Source organism: Nothobranchius furzeri, chromosome 15 (assembly GCF_043380555.1).
Source record: "Nothobranchius furzeri strain GRZ-AD chromosome 15, NfurGRZ-RIMD1, whole genome shotgun sequence".
Classification (NCBI taxonomy): domain Eukaryota; kingdom Metazoa; phylum Chordata; class Actinopteri; order Cyprinodontiformes; family Nothobranchiidae; genus Nothobranchius; species Nothobranchius furzeri.
The window spans coordinates 24,897,145-24,917,598 of NC_091755.1; the positions used below are offsets into that span (position 1 = coordinate 24,897,145).

The window sequence follows — 20,454 nt, forward strand, 5'->3', positions numbered from 1 at the left end:
ACCCACATGATGAAATGTGCAAATGTTAAATTGTCTTTACTGTATGTTTGTGATTATATTTCTTCTTTTTTTAAATTTGCATTCAAAATGAAAGAGCATATCTAGAGTTGGGATGCATAATTCACTCTTGTACATGTAAATATTTGGTGCAACCATAAATAACCAGGTAGCATTGTCACTAGCTGACAGACAGTGGGTGGAACAGCCAGTGTGTGAGGATGACTCTTCTCTGTAACTTTTCTTTGATCTAATTCTACTGAACTCTTAAGAGATAATTAAGAGGCATTGCCCCATTTTAAATAATCCTATTAAATTACAATGTTTGCTCAGATCCTCGGGCTGGAGGAGCAGCTTCAAACTTAAAATGTGTTAATTTAGCTCATGTCAGTTATTCTGTAAATTTACAGCTTCAAAAGGTCACACAGGGTCTCTGCTTTCACAACATAATTACTGTCTCTTGTTTAGAGAAAACAGGCTTGAAATCCTCTTTAAGCGCTCCTACTTGGTGATGTCACAGATTACATAACATTGAACAGCTTGGTAACCGTTCCCACAAAGCAAAAGTCAGTGGATGCATTTTTGTTTGTGTTAATTATTGAGACTTGGCTATTTTGAGGTCTGTTTGCCTCAAGGAGGCTCAAAGTCAGTATTGCTTTGATCGTTTTGGAGAACTGTGTGTGTTTTGTTTTATTAGTCGCATTGCTTGTCATGCTTGCAATAAAAAAGGATATTCAGACAATACTGAGGGTTGTGCTTTTCTTCAGGGGATACTAGAGAAAGAATTTACATTTTCTGTAAAAAATGTATATTTTCTGTCATCGCAACATGGGTCATGTCAGGGGACTTCGACCCAAGTTTACTGGTTCAGATCTTCAACTCCTTAAGCGTTGGGTTCCATTCCAAGAGTTTTTGTGGTGTGCGCATACCCATCAGTGACTAAGACAGCAGCTATGTAGGATAGACAGGAAAGTTTTTTTATTTTTTTCTTCAAATTTATAAAGATTACCACATTCTTTAAATGTGCACCATCAGTTCTTTTGTGCCATTTGAAGGGTCCACCTGTGAGCTGTTTTATACATTACTGCTGACAGTCGTTTGGTTGAAAAAAAAAAGACTTCCAACAAAGACCAATTTGCAGTCAAAGCTTTTGCAGTCACATCTGATTAAAACAAAATCTTTCAAAAAGCCATTGAAAAAAATAATTTTGATACAATTGAAGCTTTGAAAATCAGTTTTCCACCTCTTGTAAAATGATTTTCCCACCTGGATTATGCACATGAGAATGATTCATTCTCTTTCAACTGTGTGTGAGTTTATACATGTGTGTGTGTGCGGGGGTGGTTGAATACTGGGTGGATATCTGGGTGTTCGTCCAAGAAGCATCGTGTCAGCTTCACTCATGTCTGAGCCTGTCGCCCAGCGGGAGATTGTCTATTCCTGACTTTGCTTTTAACAACTTTTGAGTCACTTTTTCCTCTCGAGGCAGTTGTTTTAGTGTTGGTAAATTAATGTACACCTGCACTTACTGGTGATGATAAAGTGGGGTTTAATTTACATATTTAAACACTTACTGGTATTTCCTAAAAAGGGGAGAGTACAGTAAAAACAAGAAAATGAGAAAGCTGGAATATTTGGATGAAATATCTAAAGACAGGGATGTAGGTGGGGCTTGGGTGTGCTAGGAAAGCCTGGCCTTAGTTAGAGGCAAATCTCCAGGAGGCGGTAGATAATTACTGCTCACTTCACACATTCGACATTCATTTCCTTAGGCCTCTTTTGGTCCTCTTAGATCTGTAGAAAAATCACAGAATAGGTCACAAGGTCAAAGATTCAGGCTCAGCTTGTTCTCCTATTAAACATATAAAAAAGTAGAAACTGTCACCCAGTTGAGCGTGAATAAATGAGATTTTTTTTTCTGTTAAAAGTGCAGTAAATGTACTTTTTGGCAAATTAAACAATGCAACCAGCTAAGCATGCAACAAGCCTTGAGGAGGCTCAGGAGGGTGTGGCTTGAGGGCAACATGTCGGGATGATTAACAGGTTTTGCAACAGATAAAAGAATATCAATTCTCACGTTTTCTGGTGGTCGCTCACACGGTTTCTCAGGACATTTATCTGGAAGGAAAAGCATGTAAAACGTTACCCTTCCAATCTTTCCTCATGAATCATGCTGCGCAGTGCTGCACACACACCTCATATTTCTGCATGGTGAGTTGATACTGTAGATCAAACTTTTCAGCCTCCAGCTGGAACATCCACTCCCACAGCTCTTTAGCTTTCTCCCTGCGGAAAAAAACATACATTTAATGAATATTCTCAAACAGGCTCTATCTTCATGACCTTAGATGACTTGATTTTTGTGCACCCACTTGAGTCTTTCCTGACTTAAGTTTTCAATGTCCAGAGATTTGCGTCTTTCACTCAGGATCTTCTTTTTCTTCTCTCTCTCCGTCTGCCTCTTACCACTCCGTTTTTCATTCTATAAAAGGGCAACAATGCATGATTCTGCTTGTTTTATCATAAAAACAACTCCAAAACCTTCAGCGTCAAACACTCACCAGCTTCTGCATGTAGCCACCGAAGTGGAGGCTGGTCAGGGTTTTTTTCTTCTTTGCATCATCTTCTGCTCTTTTCTTCGCCTCTTCCTCCTCCTTGCGAGCTCTCTCATCCTAAAAACATAAATTAAAAAATAAATAAAATGTGGATAAATTCATGGAAGCTGGATCAAAGCAGCCAAAAGATCTCACTTCAAGTCGTTTCTGACGCTCTTTATCACGCTCGCTGCGGATCCGTTGCTGCTCTGCTCGTTCAGATCGGCGTTTCTCCTGGAATACAGATCATTCCCTCCAGTCATAAAACATCTTTTCATTGTTAAATGTTGCCTTTTAACATACTCACAATTCTGTCTGTAAGACTAATTAGCTCCTCTTCTTCCTTTTTTCTGCTTTCAAAGTGAACTTCAATCAAAGTCTGAAGCTCCATCAAGTCTTTTTCCATCCGCTTACGGTGTATGTCCTACAGAAACACACACAAACACGTATGCTAACCATGGAGCGTCACAGATCGTGCACCTCTTAGTTTTGAGTCTTAAATAAACCGAAATAGAGGTAATAGAAATAGAGGAAATAGAAAGCAGGTTTGATCCAAATTAAACGATAAAAGGAAAAAATTTGTTGCTTACATCAAAGTCCACCTTCTCTCCATCTGGGATCTTAGGAGGAATGAGGTTTGGCATGATAAAAGGCCTAGAAGAAATCAGATAACAGCCACAACAGTGAGGTAATGTCAGACTATAAAAGTGTCAGGAGAAAAATATGGAAAGAAAAATAATAGGAAATGTTTTTTGACATCACTGCTGATGTGAAATAAAGATCTAAATCAATTAGTCGATGCCAAGTGAATGTCCTTTCGGTGAACTGCTTCTCTTGCACGTCATGGCCTGTGCAGGTTGGTATCACTCAGAAGTGGCAACCTCTTCTTTTCTCTTTGCTTTCACTGTAATGTAGCAGCTGACACGACTTAAGCTCAAATTTCAAAGCAGAAATTGAAAGGAATTTGTAAATTTTCCTGCTAAAACCTCAGAAGAGTGCTGCTAAAAGCATAGCATTTTCACTTAGCATAGTTTTGACACTGATGCTTTTTTAAAGTTCACATTATGGATTCAAAGAGCTAACTCATAGCCTTTGGCAATTCTGGGGGTGGGGCCAGAAGACAATTGGCCCCTGTGGAAATCTAATTGGCCCCTCAAATCTGTACTTTGCTGGATGATCAGTTTATAAGTGGATGCAATTACAAATCCAAGCACTAGTGGTGCGAGTGAGCCAAATAGAAATTTGGGTGATTTTTTTTCCCACTAATAAACTTTAAATTGATAACATTTGACTTTAAACCCGTGAATACAATGCTGAAATTTTATAAATGCTAAGTGTGTTTGTATCATGTTTATGTACAGTAAAATGTATTTTAAATCACTTTACAGTGCTTCAACATGATGTGGGTGGTAAACTTACCAAAACTGGCCCGTCTATAAATATTGGGGTCCCTTAAAGGCCCCATAGTTAGAAAATTCCCTGGTCTGCCACTGTGCATAGCTTTAACTTGCATGTATTTAGTGTCAAATGGAGCCAAAGGTGCTTTATGTGAATTCATATTGTTCAACACAGTCTGTCAGTGCAAAAACAGCACAATCCTTTTTGTCATCAGCGATATGAAAGTTTGATAACATCTGCAGACAAAAAATGGGTGGATGAGCCCATGGCAAAAGAAAAGAACCTTACCACACAAAAAACTTGTTAAAGAAAGTTATCATTTTCACATTATACAAATATTTTGCCTGTAATATTAAGCATTTGCGGCTAATCTTGACCTAAAAAATGTAACCAAAGTAGACTTTTTTTTTTTTTAAAGAAGAGGATTATTTTAAAATGGCAGCAGTCTACTCTGGTCTTAGCTGCATCCAGACTATCCATTAGCCTGTAAATCCTGATGGATGTACATTCTCGTTTTCTTCTAACTGGGGCCATTTATGTACATCAGAGTAATATACATTTTTCTTAGCATGGGCAAAACAGAATAAAAGAACACCTGATAAAAGACAAAACAATAGAAGACACAGATTAATTCTTGACTCCCAAACTGCAGGTGATCACTAATTCTAGGCTAATTTAATTGAATTGCACTTTGCTCATGAAAATAAACTGCAGTTCTCATATATTTTCTTTGATTTGGACACTATTATTTTTTCCCACATCCAAAAATTTCCACAATTACTGTATGTCTCATTTATTGGACAGAAAAAGTGCTTTCCCCCTTGTCTATTTCTGGGTGCTCTCTGTCAGTCTGTTCTACATGGTGCATAGCTAGGATTTAAGTATTGGTTATTGTTAAAAAAAATTATGGATTATTTCAAGTACATTCCTATTGGGTTTCTAAAACATGCTCATCCATGGGCATTACTCACTTGAATTTTGGTTTGGCCTCCTCTTCTGTTGAGTAGAAAACAAGAATAGGGAAAAAAAAAAAGAGATGAGCCAATCCAGACCACACACATTCACTTATTCACCAGGACCACACCAGGACATTTTAGTGTTTTGCCAGGAAACCTAACCAAGTATTGACAGTAACTTATTTTATTGTTGTTTTCTTTAGCTGATGGAAAGGTAATTTAGCAGGAAATTTTCCTGCTTCAAATTCTGGCACAAGTCAAAGGAAGAGTATCAAGAAAAACAAACACAGAAAGCATCAGGTGTGCCAGAATTTATTTTTCATAAATAAACTTACCTTCGCCCTCCTCTCCCTCCTCATCTCCACCTGAAACCAAATGTGCAAAAAAAAAAAAAACCCTTGTAAAACTTTGTGATTAACTCTTGGAAATCTCAGCTAAAGCAACCATTAGAAGAAAAGGGACCGGCATTAGTTTGGTACAGTAGTGTGTGCTCATTTGATTTGTCAGGCATGAGCTGCATTCCATAATGCCGGAGATAAAAACCAGTCTGTTTCCGAAGATTGCCTGGTGTCTGCAACCAACTGGCACGATGCCACATGCTGCCAAAATGTCAGAATTATATGTTTTTGTCTTTTCAGGTTCAGGTTTTTTATTTTTAATCTACCTGTCTTTAGTCTACTGAAGGTCACAGTGACAATGTTAACATCCCAGTGTTTATTGTACATTAGCATGCTAGCAGTTGCCTTTTGAAGAAAGTTATGGTGTCTGTGTTGATGTTGAAGGAACTTTATGATTAAATGAAAGCTGTCTGTCTCTTGCTCATGCTGATAGCGGGTTCACTGATGTGGTTCATTTTCAATGTATAATGGCTTTATTGCAGGACAGTTGTCTGGCTGACTGAGTAAAATAGTCACTTTCTCCAATCTTTTTGTGAGCAACACAGAGAGGAGAACTCAGGGGTGACTCACAGGGTGTATGATAAGATAAAGATGAGGCACAAGGACAAGCTTTTTTTCAATCATACCTCCCAATTTAGCATTGTGATTGAGAACCTGAGGGCAGGGAGGGATAGAAGATGTGTCTGGTTTGACTAAGTCAACATGTCCGTATGAATTCTCAGGACTTGCTGACTGTCACATACCTGACTGAAACCTAACCTAGACAGCAGATTATCTTTGTCTGGTGTGACTGTTGGTTATGGGTGGAAACATTAATCATCATTTAGCTGTCTGCACATGACCAACACAGCACCAGACTTTGATGTTGTTCTGTTTGTTAATCCCTGTCAAACAGTCAGAAACAACCCTACAGCAATTCCCCCCTCTCAATAAATACAACAACAAAAAAGAAAAAGTCCTCACCTTGCTCTGCACTGATCTCAGCAGATGTGTCTTCCTGCTGTTCAGCCTCTGCTGGCACAGAGAGAAGTAATGACATCAATGAGAGATCTTCATTGTCACCAGGTGTAAAGTTGACTCATTGCCTTGTGTGAACTGTCACTCTCATTTGGCACTGACCTGCAAAGTTTCAGAAGCTCACGTTGTCGAATTTTCATTAGTACTTATTTCAAAATGAGCTCCACATCTCTATTTAAATCTTGCAACACTTTTAACTGGTAAAGTGTGTGTTGTGATGTAATTAGGATGCCACCTTAAGCAGATCAATAATTTTAAAAAAGATTAAAATTGCTCCCATTTTTCACATGTGGACAAACTTAGACAAGAAAACTAACAAGCTACCATCTATACGGTGAAAAATGGTTTACATCATTTTGAAGTTTAAATAAATACTATCTTGTTGTAGGCTTCCTCAACGGGCCCCGTTTAGAGAAACAAAGGATTGACAAGCTAACGGCTAATTCAAGCACAGCAAGGAACAAAGTGGATTGCTTCCATCTTAAATAACTATAATCACCAAAGTTTTGTAATGCATTTTTCACAGTGACCTTTGCACCAACATCAGTTTAGCTTTATTTACCTGGAACATTATGGTTATTTGCAAATGAAGGAGTTTGGTTCAGTCAGTAGTTTTTCCAAAATAATTGTGAAATGCAAAATTATTGCTAGTGGAATTTTTTTTAATAACATAGCATTAAATTCTTTAAAAAATTGTAGACTTGGTCTGTTTTAAAAGGACAGTAATCCACTTGGGTTGTAGCTGTTTTCAGACCAGCAGTTAGCTTGTCAGTCCCATTAGACGTAAACTACAAACTTCAGTCCTTTTATCCTGCAGATTTTAGACGTTTCTTTGCTCAAAATGTGGTTTTAATCCATTTTTAATCACCAAAAATGGAAAACATGCTCAACTACTGAATCGGGTGGGAGAAGGACACACACAGCTTAAATAGTGTAAATGCAATAATCTGTACCTTCCACTTCCTCCTCATCCTTCTCCTCCTCTTCTTGCTCTACTGGTGAACAAATCACATAACTAGTTAGTGCAGCCAGCAGCTCAGTCACAAATATGCTAAAAACAGGCAAATACACTCACAGGAGCAGCGATGACTATGTTGCCATGATAGTGATTGATATATAGCTTAAAGACTCAGAGCCTCATTTATCAACATCAGAGCTATAAAAACTGTAAATACCTTCGGCGGCTTCCTCCTCCTCCTCCTCTATGGAATCACAATGGCGTGGAAACACACAGAATGGAGCCACATAAAGATACAATCAGAATGTGGTTTTGTTCACTTTCTTTTATATAGATATTGGAATTATTTCTTTTATGTTTTCAAATCGGGGAAAAAAGAGCTGCTGTAAAAAAACAGTCACATGTGGAGCTGTAAGGCACATCATGTGTACACATTAAGACTCAGTTATTCCTACCTAGGCTTAACCCCCATGGTCATGTTTGTGTAACGTTCCCTTCATCAGTCAGTGGTTCCTGTGGCTATCAAAGCTCCACTGACTTACATGGCACAGCCACAGTTCAAACAGCATGTCATACCAGTCACACAAGGTCTTACCTTCCACCTCCCTGGAAAAAAACAAAAAAAGTTTGTCACTGACTTCGCTCGTAGGAGAACTACGTCACAGTCTGTCATCGTGTTACTGTTTTGACAGCAGGTGTAAAGAAAACTATGTCTGCACCATCAAAGCTGCAGGTGTGTGCATTCAAACAAACGACAGAACAAGAAGAACCTACTCCTCGTACTCCTCCACCATCTCCTCGCTGTCTGACATGATTGGACTCAGTTGGGTGAATCTGAGTGTTAAAAACAAACATTCACTATATACCATCTGCTTTAGATGCTTCTGAGAGTTTTCTCAGTCTTACCTGTGGATTCGAAAGAGAGTGGATGTGCAGCTCCTCACGGAAAAGTCAGATCTGAATGCCTCATGGGGGAGAAGTTTTAGCTTGTTGTGGTATTAATAACTTTTTTAGATAGCATGTTCTCTTCCATAGAAGGTCACTGTGAGCATGACCGCAGTGTTGAAGTGCCGAGACAATCTAGATAAAGAAGACGACACACACACACACACACACACACACACACACACACACACACACACACACACACACACACACACACACGCGTGCATGCACTCATCCTTATATGAGACCCGTCTGTGATAAAACACAGGCATGCCACTCTTATCTGCACCCTCCCTCTATATAAGCTACAGGATGTGATATAATTTCCAGATCAGAGAGAGTGTTTATGATCTCTGAGGGTATAAAATGTTTAGAAAGCCTAAAGTAAGAACTAAAATGAAACATTTTTGTATTTATTGTTGGGGGGGGGGGGGGGGGGTATAAGCTTGTGCTTCTGTCTGTACCTGTTTTTGAATTGCATAAGTTGTGTGTTTACTTGTAAAGCCACCATTACGTAATTTCAGTCCAAACGCTAATAAAACCACAAATCCAGACATTTGTAGTAAAACAGTTTATTCCTCAGACAAACGAGTCAGCATGTCCAAAGATAAAACAAAACTTTATTTAATTACAATTCCACCTTTCAATAAACTTAATTAGCCTGAAGCCTCTTGCCTGTTTAAAGTGCTTGAGAAATGAAGATAAGGCAGAAGGCTGAAGAATGTATACAAATTATTTCTTCTTCTTTGCTCTACTGCTTCATTCATATTTCTCCAGATTCCATGTTCTGAATTGTAAAACAAGTACAAGTTTGAAGAATCAATGCAAGAGAAAAGCTTCCTGTTTAAAAAAATACAACAACACATGTTTCATTCTTTACAGCAGAAACTCCAGCCTTTCCTTTTGTGTGCCTTGGCAGTGAAGAAAAATTCTTGAAGTAGCATGAAAGCTCAATAATCATCCAAAAGTTTACCTCCCTGTAAATACAGAAATGTTCAGTCTTTCAACAACACAAATGTATTCATTTCACATCCTGAACTATAATTCTTTCCTAAATACTATTAATATTTAAAAACAAATTTATTTTCAAATGTTTGCATTGCTGTTTTATCTTGTCTTTTATCAAAAATTGGACTTACCCAATGAGAATGATAAATTATAGATCTATAACTTTTGTGCAGGACTTATTTTGGAGACACTGTCCTCCCCTCTATTCTCAAACAGACTCCTCTTGCTGTTGATGTCCACATTTCTCAAGTCCTGCAAACAGAAAACCAACAGATTATCACACAGAAAAGACAGAAATGCAACAAAATTATAATAGATTTGCTGGACTTCATGCATATATTGATAAAAGAGAAATAGATTTTGAACTAAAAAAGGCAAATGCTTATACTACATAAAATGAAAACTAACTCTCTCAGAGGACATTGTAGTGTACTGCTGCCCCCTGGTGCCCTGATGCTGCCGCTGTACTGTTTACTGACTGGATGAAGAGAAACCTTACCAGACTGAGTGAGGATCCAGCTTGGTTGGTCTTATTTAGCCAGACGTTGATCCGGTCCGACATTCCCGATGTGAAGCTCCGGAAATCCTGAAAAAATAAACATGTATAAAAGTTGCTCAATATTAAAAGTTTACATACATTTTATCCAGAGCTAAAATGGATTTAAAAAATGAATATTTTACTGGTCTTGAAACTCCGGGGCTGGTCGGGCTCTGTGCCTCCTGATCCTTCTCAAACAGGCTTCTTTTTCTGGAGACCTCTTCCAACAGACACAGGGTCCTCTGGGCCACATCTGGAGATCGGGTCACTTCTGATTTCTGAGAACACACAAGAGTAATGATGGAATAGACGTGAAGGTTGTGTTTTGGAGGTTTTTGTGACATGTTTTGTTAGTTTTCCTTCACTTGTTCTTTATCATTTTTTTTTGTCATCTCCTTAGTTAACCACACTCAGAAATCATCTCTCCCTGTATGTGTACTCCCTAATTTCTCATGCTCTTTGTCGGATTGTGTTGCATGTACTGACAGTGTGTTATCTCTGTTTATTCTGTATCTTGTGTAGACTTTCTTTGATGGATCAAGGCAGATGGCTGCTCATCTGGAGCAAGATCCTCTGGAGTATTTTTTTCCTGTTAAAATGAAGTTTTCCTCTCCACTGTCACTACATGCTTGCTTAGTATGAGGATTTCTGCAAAGATACTGACACTAGTCAGTGACTCGGTGACATTTGCTGGGTTCCTTATGTAGGAAACTTTTTACTGATTGGCTTAATGAACTGAACTGTATTGGAATGATTACTTTGTGAAGTTTCTTGAGACGACTCTTGTCGTAATGAAAAAATTAAATTGATCCCCTATCAGTAGGTTTCATGTTTAATGCATAAATGGGCTCAACACACAGGGGGCAACAAACGACTGAGATCAGCCAAATGTTTGCTATCGCACTGATAACCTGACACACGGGAGGTGATATGCAGCAGCAGCCAGTGGCAAAGCCAATGACACGCTCTGTTCCAGAGCGAATAGTGAGTCTTCCATTGTTTTTATTCCCCATCAGATTGGAGGGAATGTTGGGTTATTGAAGCAGTTCAGAGTTGAAAAATTGGTAGATATGAAGTCTCACAAGGTTTTGCTAGAGTTAAGTGAAGTCTGATTTCTGACTTTACTATATCAAAAGGGAAAAATACATGAATGGATTAATCCCATATTGCAAATAGAAAAAGAAACCATGATTATGAGACTACATCAACAATACAACTCACTGACAGTTTCCCATGCCACTGCCTTTTTGTGAAGATTTCTGTATTAGTTTGTAGAAATGTTGTACACCTCTGGGAAATCCGACATGGCAAGTATTAACTTTTCCCCAGCTTTCCCTTCATATTTGCCTGGAGATGTACTGAGAATCATCCTGTCTGCTCAATGGCCAGTCAATGAAACCTCCGCTGACTGGTCCTTGTCCGAGTGCCAGCAATGAAAATTTTGAAATTTTCTAAACTTTCTGGGATTGCGTAGCTGGCTCACCTGTGCACAATACATGCACAAACACAAAATTTTACATGCACATTTTTTGTTTAGCAGGAGGGAGACCTGTGATTATCACTTTGTTGCACATGCCTCATTCAAAATGAATGGAGGAGAGGTTGCCTCCCGTGCGTTGAGCCCATTTGTCTTTAAACCTGTACTTGTGGCTTTGTTAAGCATTCTACCTTATTTAAAAGAAAATGTACAAACATCTACCAAAATTAAAATATATATTGGAAAATTAAAGTCTCCAGGTTCTGACTGTTTGTTTTAAAGATTTGTTTGCAGTGAGAGACCCAAAAAGAAAAGACAAATGATATTTAATGATAGAAACAAAATCAAACAAAACGGATGAAAAAAGTACTGGCACTAATCACACTAAAAGTTGTAAAGTCACACAACTGCTACAGCATTTTAAACTGTAACTTAAAACACACTCAAAGAGACTTAAATGATATTTTACTGTAGTTTTGATTTGTCTTTCTTGCATTAGGCAACAGATTAGTACTCCCAGTCACCCAATTGTGTGTGTGTGTGTGTGTGTGTGTGTGTGTGTGTGTGCGTGTACAAATTTTAACGTTTAAATTTAAATCTGTCACTATAGGTTAAAAATGTGGACACTTGGCTATTCCACACAATAACAAAATACCTTAAAATGCGGTTTTAGAGGTACGGTGTGAACAATTTTTTCATTTAGATTAGGGTTAGGAACAGAGCAGCATTGTCAAGTTCAGTAAGGCACAGTGGAGTCACTAAGACAAACACAAACATATAAATATGTGCATGAGCGTGTGTGTGTGTCTTTGCACTTTTGTGGGGACTGCAGCCAGACACCGTTCTCACAATGTGAGGACTGAATTTTTGTGGTGACCAAAACCCTGGTCCCCACAATGTTTGCATTAGGTTCAATGAAATGAAGTTCAGTGAGATAACAAAATAGTCAGGTTGGTCCCCAAAATTCCTGTAAAACCCCACAGAAAGGCCTGTCCCGAAGAAACATGATCAAATTCTGAGTCCCTACAAATGCCTATAAACATGGCTGTATGTGTGTGTGCATGTGTGTCTTTGCACTTTTGTGGGGACCACAGCCAGACACCATTCTCACGATGTGAGGACTGAATTTTTGTGGTGACCAAAACCTTGGTCCCCAGTCCCCACAACGTTTGCATTAATCTCAATGAAAAGAAGTTCAGTGAGATAACCAAATAGTCAGGTTGGTCCCTCAAATTCCTGTATAAACCCCACAGAAAGGCTGGTCCCGAAGAAGCATGATCAAATCAGTCCCTGACTGCAAAAGCTTACAAACAAGGTTGTGTGTGTTTTAGTGTCTGTTCTTGTACTTACTACATACCGAGAACCATCATGAGGTGTTAATCAACAAAGTGAGGTAATTTTTGAAAGTGAGGACATTTTTGTTAGCCTCACTTTGAAAACGTATGGAGCGACTTAAGTTTTACTTAAGGTTAGAGTTAGGAATAGATCAGCATTGGTTATGGTAAATGGCCTGTATTTGTATAGTGCCTGCTTAGGTTTTCACAACCCCCCAAGACGCTTCACAACCCAGTCAGTCATTAAACCATTCACACGCTGGTGGGGATGAGCTACAATGTAGCCACAGCTGCCCTGGGGTGCACTGACAGAGGTGACCACCAGGTGTGGGTTATGTGTCTTGCCCAAAGACACAACAGCAGCATTCTCTGGTTGGAGCTGGGCTCAAACCTACAACCTTCAGATTACTTGATAACCCATTCTCATTCCTGAGCTACTGCTGTCCCATTTACCATTTACCAACTAAGTAAGTAAGTATTCACTGACCTGTGCTGCTCGAGCCAGTAACTCCATCTTTTCTTTGATGGATCTGGAGGATATTCTTTGTTTAGAGCTGAAAAAATAAATATAATCCTTATATGCATTTCTTTAACCCCCCCCCCCAACATAAAATTATCAAACATTTAGAAGCAAAAGTGGAAACACACAATTTTTGCCTACTTTCTTTGGAATGATGATCTTTTGTCCTCATCTCCATCCTGGTCCTGGTCACAAGCAGAAATGCTCATTTTAGACAATTTAAACTGATTACACAATTAATAAAAAAAATCAACTAGAAAACAATTCATAATTCAGGAGGATAGATGTATCATCTTACTGTGTTGGTCTCAAACTTCTTGGAGGCTATCCTCACACTTGCACTGCAACACAATAAAATGTCAGCAAACACAAGGAGGTAGAAACCTATAAACCTAAAAATATACAGAAAAAATGTCTCTGGACCTTCGCTGCAGTGGCGAGCTGTCCTCCTCTTTCTTCTTCATGGTCTGTGTCAGAAGAAGCCCAAAGCAAGAGTGTTAGTCCTCACAGGTGTCTCAACAGCAGCATCTCATGTCCCAAATGTCTCGTGATGTGTTTGGACGTTAATGAAACAGTCAGTCAGCAATAAAAGCTTGTAAATACTCCGTCAGCTGTTAGCATGAGCCCAGAGATCAAGTTCAGCAAGCAAATTATCTAGAGCTGATACACTGATATGAGATTAAATGTGTTGTAAAAGTAAAATAGGCAAAAGTTAATATTTACATTTGGAATGTGTGTGTGTGTGTGTGTTTTACCCTGAAGGATAAAGTCCTGGAGCTCTGTCTGGCAAAGGCAGGTTTGGTTGTTTGTTCAAAATTTCCATCTTTCGAGGGCCCATTGGTGCAGGTCTAAAATCAAACACAGAGAACTTTTAGAAAATAACTAATATTTAAATCTTCCGGTTTAAACTTTAAATGAGCTTCAGTGAAATATTTTCCTTCAGTTTTAGCCTTCAGACACCAGAGGACGCTGTTTCTGTCTTCTAAGCTTTATAGTTCAGGAAATCAAAAAGTTAATCTTTTTGCTTCTGCTTGACAAAAATTTGGGATGAATTAGAAAGAAAACTGTAAATCATGTATGTCTGTACATTTGTACCTCCTGTGAGTGTCTGTTCTCTACTGGACTTTGAGGCTGATGAGGTGACGGGCTCATGCAGGGTGAAGGCCAGTGATCACGTGGCGACAAGGGGGTCGTCGGAGAGCTAGGGCTCATGGAAGTGGAGCTCCTGCTGGCTGAGGAAGGCTTGTCAAGAGAGATGGACACAGAACTGCAACAACAGAAACAGATTAATGTTTTTAAATCACAAAAAGATGCTCAAAGCAGTAAAAGAAAACTACTAGATGGCTGCAGATCTGTGCGCTCAGTTAAATGCACACAAAGAGAAGGAAAGGGCAGGACAAGAAATGTAAAGGCCTTCATAATCTTTTTTTAACCAGATAATAAAAAGATCGGAAGCACCTTTTGTCTCCATAGAGGAAACCAGAGGTACTGGTTTGCTTCAGCATTTACTTAAGGTCTCACACACCAGATCTTCAACTATAGCAGAGGAGTTATGACAGGTTTCTAAAAACATACAGTTGAGAGGAAATGTTTCATTCAATCATTCATTGCGTTAAACTTGTTAGGTCTCAAAATGTCCAACTCAACGCAATAGACTCAATTGTTGCTCTGATGATTTTCTAAAGAGCGACCAGTGAGTTCATTGTGAGATATAACATTGCATGTTGGTTTGGCAACTTCACTGTTAAGTCAAAGACTCAGATTTTCACTTTGATAAAGATGGCTGGGAAGATATTGTGTTCAACTGGTGCCTTAACACCTCAACAGATGTTTAAACAGACCATCCTAAAGCAGGGAAATTGATTCTTAACAGATCTCTCCCATTTTCTACACTCTGAACATATTTTACTAAACTCACAACCAAGATAGAGAATCTTCCTCTGTAATCACAACCGGTGCAAACATTCCATTCTCCCATTATCAGTTAAAGTCATCAATGAACAAAAAAACACAAGATGAACATGTCAATTAGAACAAGCTTTTACCTAGGCAGGTAAACATGAATTTAGTCCAGAAGTTTGCATCCAGAGGTTGGGAGGTGGGTGTGAATTGGCCTACTATGTGGTGATAACTGAACTTGTGCATTTTCTTTTTAAAGATTATATTTTTCTGTCTATTATTTTAATCTCATTATCATTAATCTGAGTATGTTTTTAATTAATATTATTATTTTGTTTATGTTCTGGATGTGTGAAGTATGGTGCAGTGAAACCCCCTATGTCTAAAACCAAATGTCTCCCAAGGGAGACAAACTAAGAGCTTTGATTTGATTTCAACAAACTCAACAAGTGTTAAAACCTAACTTCTGATTGGATCTTCAGGCACGTTCTTGCCAGCAGCCTGTCAGAAATACACTAGATCCTCCTGTTTCTGTTCAGAAAAGAAAATATTTCTAATGGCTCAATATGAGATGTTAGCTTTTAGCCGTAAAGAGCTAAAGCAGATTAAATAAGTTATTTCTGGTCTTTGTTTTTTTCTTCTGTTTCATAAAGACTTTCAGATTGTGTTCATCGGCTACGAAAAGATTTCTTTAGATCGTGCCTTCTGTTGTCCTCCACTTGTCTATGTTTCTACATTTTATAGCATAATTCAGAATAAGCTGGCATTCGTATAAGAACTGGATAGTGTGTGTGTGGAGAAAGCAGCCAAAGTCCAAGGAAAACCTTTCAGAAACCTTCAGAATACATCAAATAATAACAATAATAAATTGATCTTTGCAAGCACATGTAATAAAAATAAAAACTTTCATTGCAGATTGGTTACTAATGTCCTTTCTGAGCAGTTTTTTTTGTGTATACACATAAACAGATGAATTGTGAACCAAACACACAAAACCAACCAGTCTGTTATGGTTAACTGTAAAAGACGTTGGTTATCAACAACTGCCATTGCTAACCTGACAAACTTGCGAGCTGGACGGGGCTCTGGTTTAGACTCAGGGTCCATTTTTAATGACTCTTCTTTTTCATGCTGAAAAAAAAATATGGTGGAAAACAGTCAGCATGTGCACACAGATTACAAGCTTTAGTTCAAATAAACATGAGACACCTGGGTCATACATAAGCCATATGCATAACTGGATATGGGCTCATTGCAGATACACTGGAGCTGAAGATAAAGTTCAAATGATGACCTTCAGCACATCTTATCAAGGTTTTACAGATGATTTGCCTGGCCGCTTAATTCCCAGAAACAATGCAACTCCAATGAAAGTGCAGGAAATAAACACTAAGGATGTTTCCTTTATAACTCAACCCAAACTCTTGGCTTTATCTGGTCTACCTGAAGCAGACCAGAGGAGAAAACAGGGCTCAGTTACACCAGTTGATACAAATATTTTCACCTGAACATCATAGATGCTTCCTAATTTCTTCAAATATGTTTATACTGTTTAATTTTGACCAAACTGGATCTAATAAGCTCATAGAGCTAATCAAGTCACCGGTACTGAACCAGAACCAGTTCGGTGGAGGTCAGCTGCTTCCAGAATTCAACATAATGATGTAATTCCTTCTTAAATGGCTTGAAGTAGCTCCCAGCCTGGAATGTGTTGAGTTTTGTTGTTAAGTAGAGAATGATTAACACACCTCTCCCCCAGCGTGGGGTAATAGTTAACTAAGATCAGCCTCTCAGCAGGAGTCATTGTTTGTGAGTTACAACTTAGTAAAGCATTAATGAACTGGATGTGGGAAAAGGTTTATGCTTCAGGGTTGCTCTAAAGTGAAACTGATATAGGCTGTTTGTTCATGACACGTTCATGATTTTATGGCTGCAGCAGATAAACTGAGCTCTTTGTAATCATCAAAGCAGTTAGAGCTAAACTGTAAAAAATAAATAAATAACAAAAGGCTACAAACTAGAACTCTGACAACGACCAACAAGAAAGTAAATACTTTAGTAACATCATCAACTATATTTAAATACTTTGTATTTTAATGAAACACTTCTCTTAAGCCTTTATTCTAACTATGATAAGGATGAATTATCTTTCAAATTGATCACATTTTGTGTTTCATGTCAGAAATAAACACATTTTGTCTCCAGGATCTTCTCCTGGAGATGTTTTAATTCCATTTAGAGCCAATTAAAACTAAATAAAATATGAATATGAGTACATATCAGTATATTCAATAATCTATTTTCAATTTGCTCTAATTATGAGTTAGAATGAACAGAACAAGGTTTTTGTCATGTGTACAGCATATCTTTGACTCTGTCTGAATTAATATGAAGTGTGTGTTCCCTGCATAGTCCAAATAACCTAAGATAATATTAAATCAAATAGTCAAAGACTAATTAGATTAATAATTCATATTTATATGGAATATCACATCTTATTGATCATTTAATAAATCTAGCTAATGTCGACATCCATTCATTTACTCCTCGTTTTTCATCTCACTTTCTGAACATTTCAGAATTTATTTTTTTGGCACTTGCAGCTTTCACCTGCAGCCCAAGAACTGGAGAAAAATAAACAGTTCTTTTCACAGGTACATTTAGAGGCAGGTGCGCAGAAATAAGCCCCTTTCTTTAGCAGGAAGATAACCACAGGATGATAAAACGTGCATATCTGTGGGTGTTTTGCATAGAAATGTCTCCAGAGATATATACAGTATACTGTCACTTTAATAACTTTCTCTTTTAATAATCAGAAAGGTGACATGACTCACCTCATTATGTAATAAATAGACTTTAATTTAAACAAAAATCAGGTAAAATAGCAGATTTTTAACATTAAAAGGTTCTAACTCACCAGTGTGCTTGATGTTGCAGCTTTCCTGCTGAATTTGTTGCTTTCAGAGGTACTTTTTGAAGGAGATTGTGGTTTGAACACGCTGTCCTTCCCCTCATCCAACTCCCCCAGCACCACGACCCTTCCATCTCCTTCTTCTCCACTTCTCTCCTTCTCATCACCCTCCTCTTCCTCCTTCTGCCGTCTCAGCGTCTCCACCTGCCTCATCCTCCTCTTTTCATCTCGCGCTCGAAGCATCTCCACAAAGTCTACCTGAAGCTGCTCAACGCTGATGAAACATAAAAAAATTCTCATATTGATGACGAATGGTTTCCAGATCTGTGTCAGATCAGGTTTCTGTAATAAAAACCTCCACAGGTTTTCTCTCCCTTTTGTTTCCAGAGACTCTGCTGCTGGTGTTTTCGAAAGCCTTTAATGGTTTACGGTGTCGGTTGTTTTCTCGTGTTTAAACAGTATTAAGATGGCATACCTCCCATCGTTGTTTAATCAATCCTCCAAAAAGGCTGTCAAACCCAATTATTGTAGCATACTGTACATTGATAAAGGGATGAAAACTGTCTAAGATAAGCAAAAGGGAGGAATGGATAGTCTCCTACCAGAATCACATGTGTGTTGGCAAATCTATTTTAATAAGTTGTAAAAACCTGCTGAGATCCAGAGATGTGTCACCGGAAGGTTTAGTCCCAGATGTGCCACCATTGCTGGATGGAGTTCTGGGAAGAGAGTCAGAGTCAGCATCTGGGTCAGCAGTACTGCTGCTCCTCCCTCTCCTCCTCTTCTCCCTCTCCACCTCCTCCTCGTCCTCCATCGTCCATTGTCGTGCAAGGCTGAGTCAAAATGCACGGGGGCAAAAACAAAGATAAATCTACTCAAAATAGTGACAACCTGCAGCAGATTTTATATGTTTTTCTTTCCTGCTAAAACTTATTGTCGTCCATGTTAAAGAACCAGGAATTTAAAAGAAAAACCAAACATGATTGTAAAGCAATAAAAAGTCACATCAACTCAGAGGTCAACTGTTCATAGAATCATCTGGAAGGTAAAAGTGCATGTTACTTTGAGACAGTTCCACCAAAAATGAGTCAAAACTGTTGTTCTAAGTAGAAAACTTGTTGCATGAACTTTCTATGTGATCATCCTGGGTTTAAGGTGAAAGTGTGCCATCAGGAAAGCAGCAGCTAAAGACGATGCTCCAAAGCTCAAGTGTCACTAACGTCTCACAGCTTTAACCTTACCTGGACAAAGCAAACCAGTTTTTCCGACTGATGGACATGCTGAGGGAAAAAATAACAAGTTTCCACTTTAGTCGCAGATGACAGGCAAAAGTCAACAGCCTCTGACAGCAGCAGGAAACGTTACAGTCGGTGCAGCACAAAGGTATCCACCTTTAGTCGGGTGAAGCTCAGTCAGGGATCACATGACCACAAAGGTGAGCTCTTCACCTGACAGGGAGGGGGAAGGCAGCATGTTTTCCTTTTATGGTGGAAGTGCAGCAACTGATGGGAATGTGAATGGAGTGTGCATGTGCGTGTGTGCGTGTGTGTGTGCGTGTGTGCGTGTGTGTGTGTGTGTGTGTGTGTGTGTGTGTGTGTGTGTGTGTGTGTGTGTGTGTGTGTGTGTGTGTGTGTTTGTGTTTTTCTAACGAACATCTTTGTTGCAGGTGGCAAGTAGTCTATCCTCAATGACTCAGAGTGTTTGCTCTGGTGTGAAGCCACACCTTTTCCCTGCTGTATATCGGACTCTGACCCAGTATCAGTCCCAACCACACATGCATAAAATGTCCACCCCATCTGCTTTTACACACACAAGCCTCCTATATGTAAATATATGTATACATCACACCTCCTCCTGCATCAAAATGAACATCGAAGTGTCTGTTCTGTGTTCAAACACAAGCCTGCTTCATATTTAGAGGATTTATCTGATCGATCATCTTTGCACATCACCCTGCAGACTGTCATCCAATACTTTGACAGTTGACTTTTCTTTGTTTTATTAGTGGGCACCAATCGAGCTGAAAGTAATTAGCAAATCATCTTTTTGCTTTTATTTTCAGAGTTTCATATAAATTGTCCAAAGACAAATGCATAGATAAGGAGCATGCAAGAGGAAAGTTTTGTATTTTATGGTCATGCAAAACAATCAGAAGATAACTGTTTTATGATTGTGAGGATAAGTGACATACAGTAGAAGCATATCTGCTGAAATGTTCAGACATGTTGCTTTCTCTGAGGCATGAGGAGTGCCTCTGTGTCAGAAACATGAATTTCTTGATTTGATGCTAATTTTTCCTTCTTTTTTGTGTTTTGCAATTTGCCTTTATTTGCTTTGGTAACATTTGTGCTCTGAGCTTCCTTTAAAAATCCATTTTTGGTGCAGATAAATCAGATATAAAGATTTTAACCTTATTTTTTGCATTTAATTCAATTATCGTCTGTTTACATAGAAAGTCAGTTTGTGCCGTTTCTCATCAGAAAGCTTTTGCTTGTTTTTACAGA

At 38.6% G+C, this 20,454-nt stretch overlaps 2 protein-coding genes across 5 annotated transcripts; both read right to left on the reverse strand.

Moving 5' to 3' along the window:
* Positions 1–1,526: 1,526 nt before the first annotated feature.
* On the reverse strand, positions 1,527–7,557 carry tnnt2a (troponin T type 2a (cardiac)). 4 transcript variants are annotated; one of them, XM_054745962.1, is made up of 13 exons: positions 7,536–7,557; positions 7,314–7,352; positions 6,307–6,354; positions 5,281–5,310; positions 4,961–4,985; positions 3,182–3,245; positions 2,899–3,015; positions 2,748–2,825; positions 2,559–2,669; positions 2,370–2,479; positions 2,193–2,283; positions 2,075–2,115; positions 1,527–1,791 (listed from the first exon to the last, which is right to left on the reverse strand). In XM_054745962.1, the coding sequence occupies exons 6-13, from the start codon at positions 3,233–3,235 to the stop codon at positions 1,758–1,760; spliced, it is 636 nt and encodes a 211-aa protein (XP_054601937.1). In that variant the 5' UTR covers positions 3,236–3,245; positions 4,961–4,985; positions 5,281–5,310; positions 6,307–6,354; positions 7,314–7,352; positions 7,536–7,557; the 3' UTR covers positions 1,527–1,757. The 4 variants fall into 4 exon arrangements, with proteins under 4 accessions (XP_054601937.1, XP_054601936.1, XP_054601938.1 ...); XM_054745961.2 differs by having other exon boundaries at positions 7,314–7,355; XM_054745963.2 differs by having other exon boundaries at positions 6,307–6,357; positions 7,314–7,355.
* A 1,262-nt stretch (positions 7,558–8,819) lies between these two features.
* On the reverse strand, positions 8,820–19,356 carry lad1 (ladinin). The gene is made up of 14 exons (XM_015967968.3): positions 19,192–19,356; positions 18,601–18,783; positions 17,957–18,224; positions 16,097–16,170; positions 14,236–14,407; positions 13,896–13,988; positions 13,564–13,607; positions 13,439–13,481; positions 13,282–13,325; positions 13,108–13,174; positions 9,953–10,087; positions 9,771–9,857; positions 9,403–9,523; positions 8,820–9,240 (listed from the first exon to the last, which is right to left on the reverse strand). Exons 1-13 carry the CDS (start codon positions 19,227–19,229, stop codon positions 9,428–9,430), a joined length of 1,344 nt encoding a protein of 447 aa, XP_015823454.3. The 5' UTR covers positions 19,230–19,356; the 3' UTR covers positions 8,820–9,240; positions 9,403–9,427.
* Between the last annotated feature and the right edge of the window lie 1,098 nt (positions 19,357–20,454).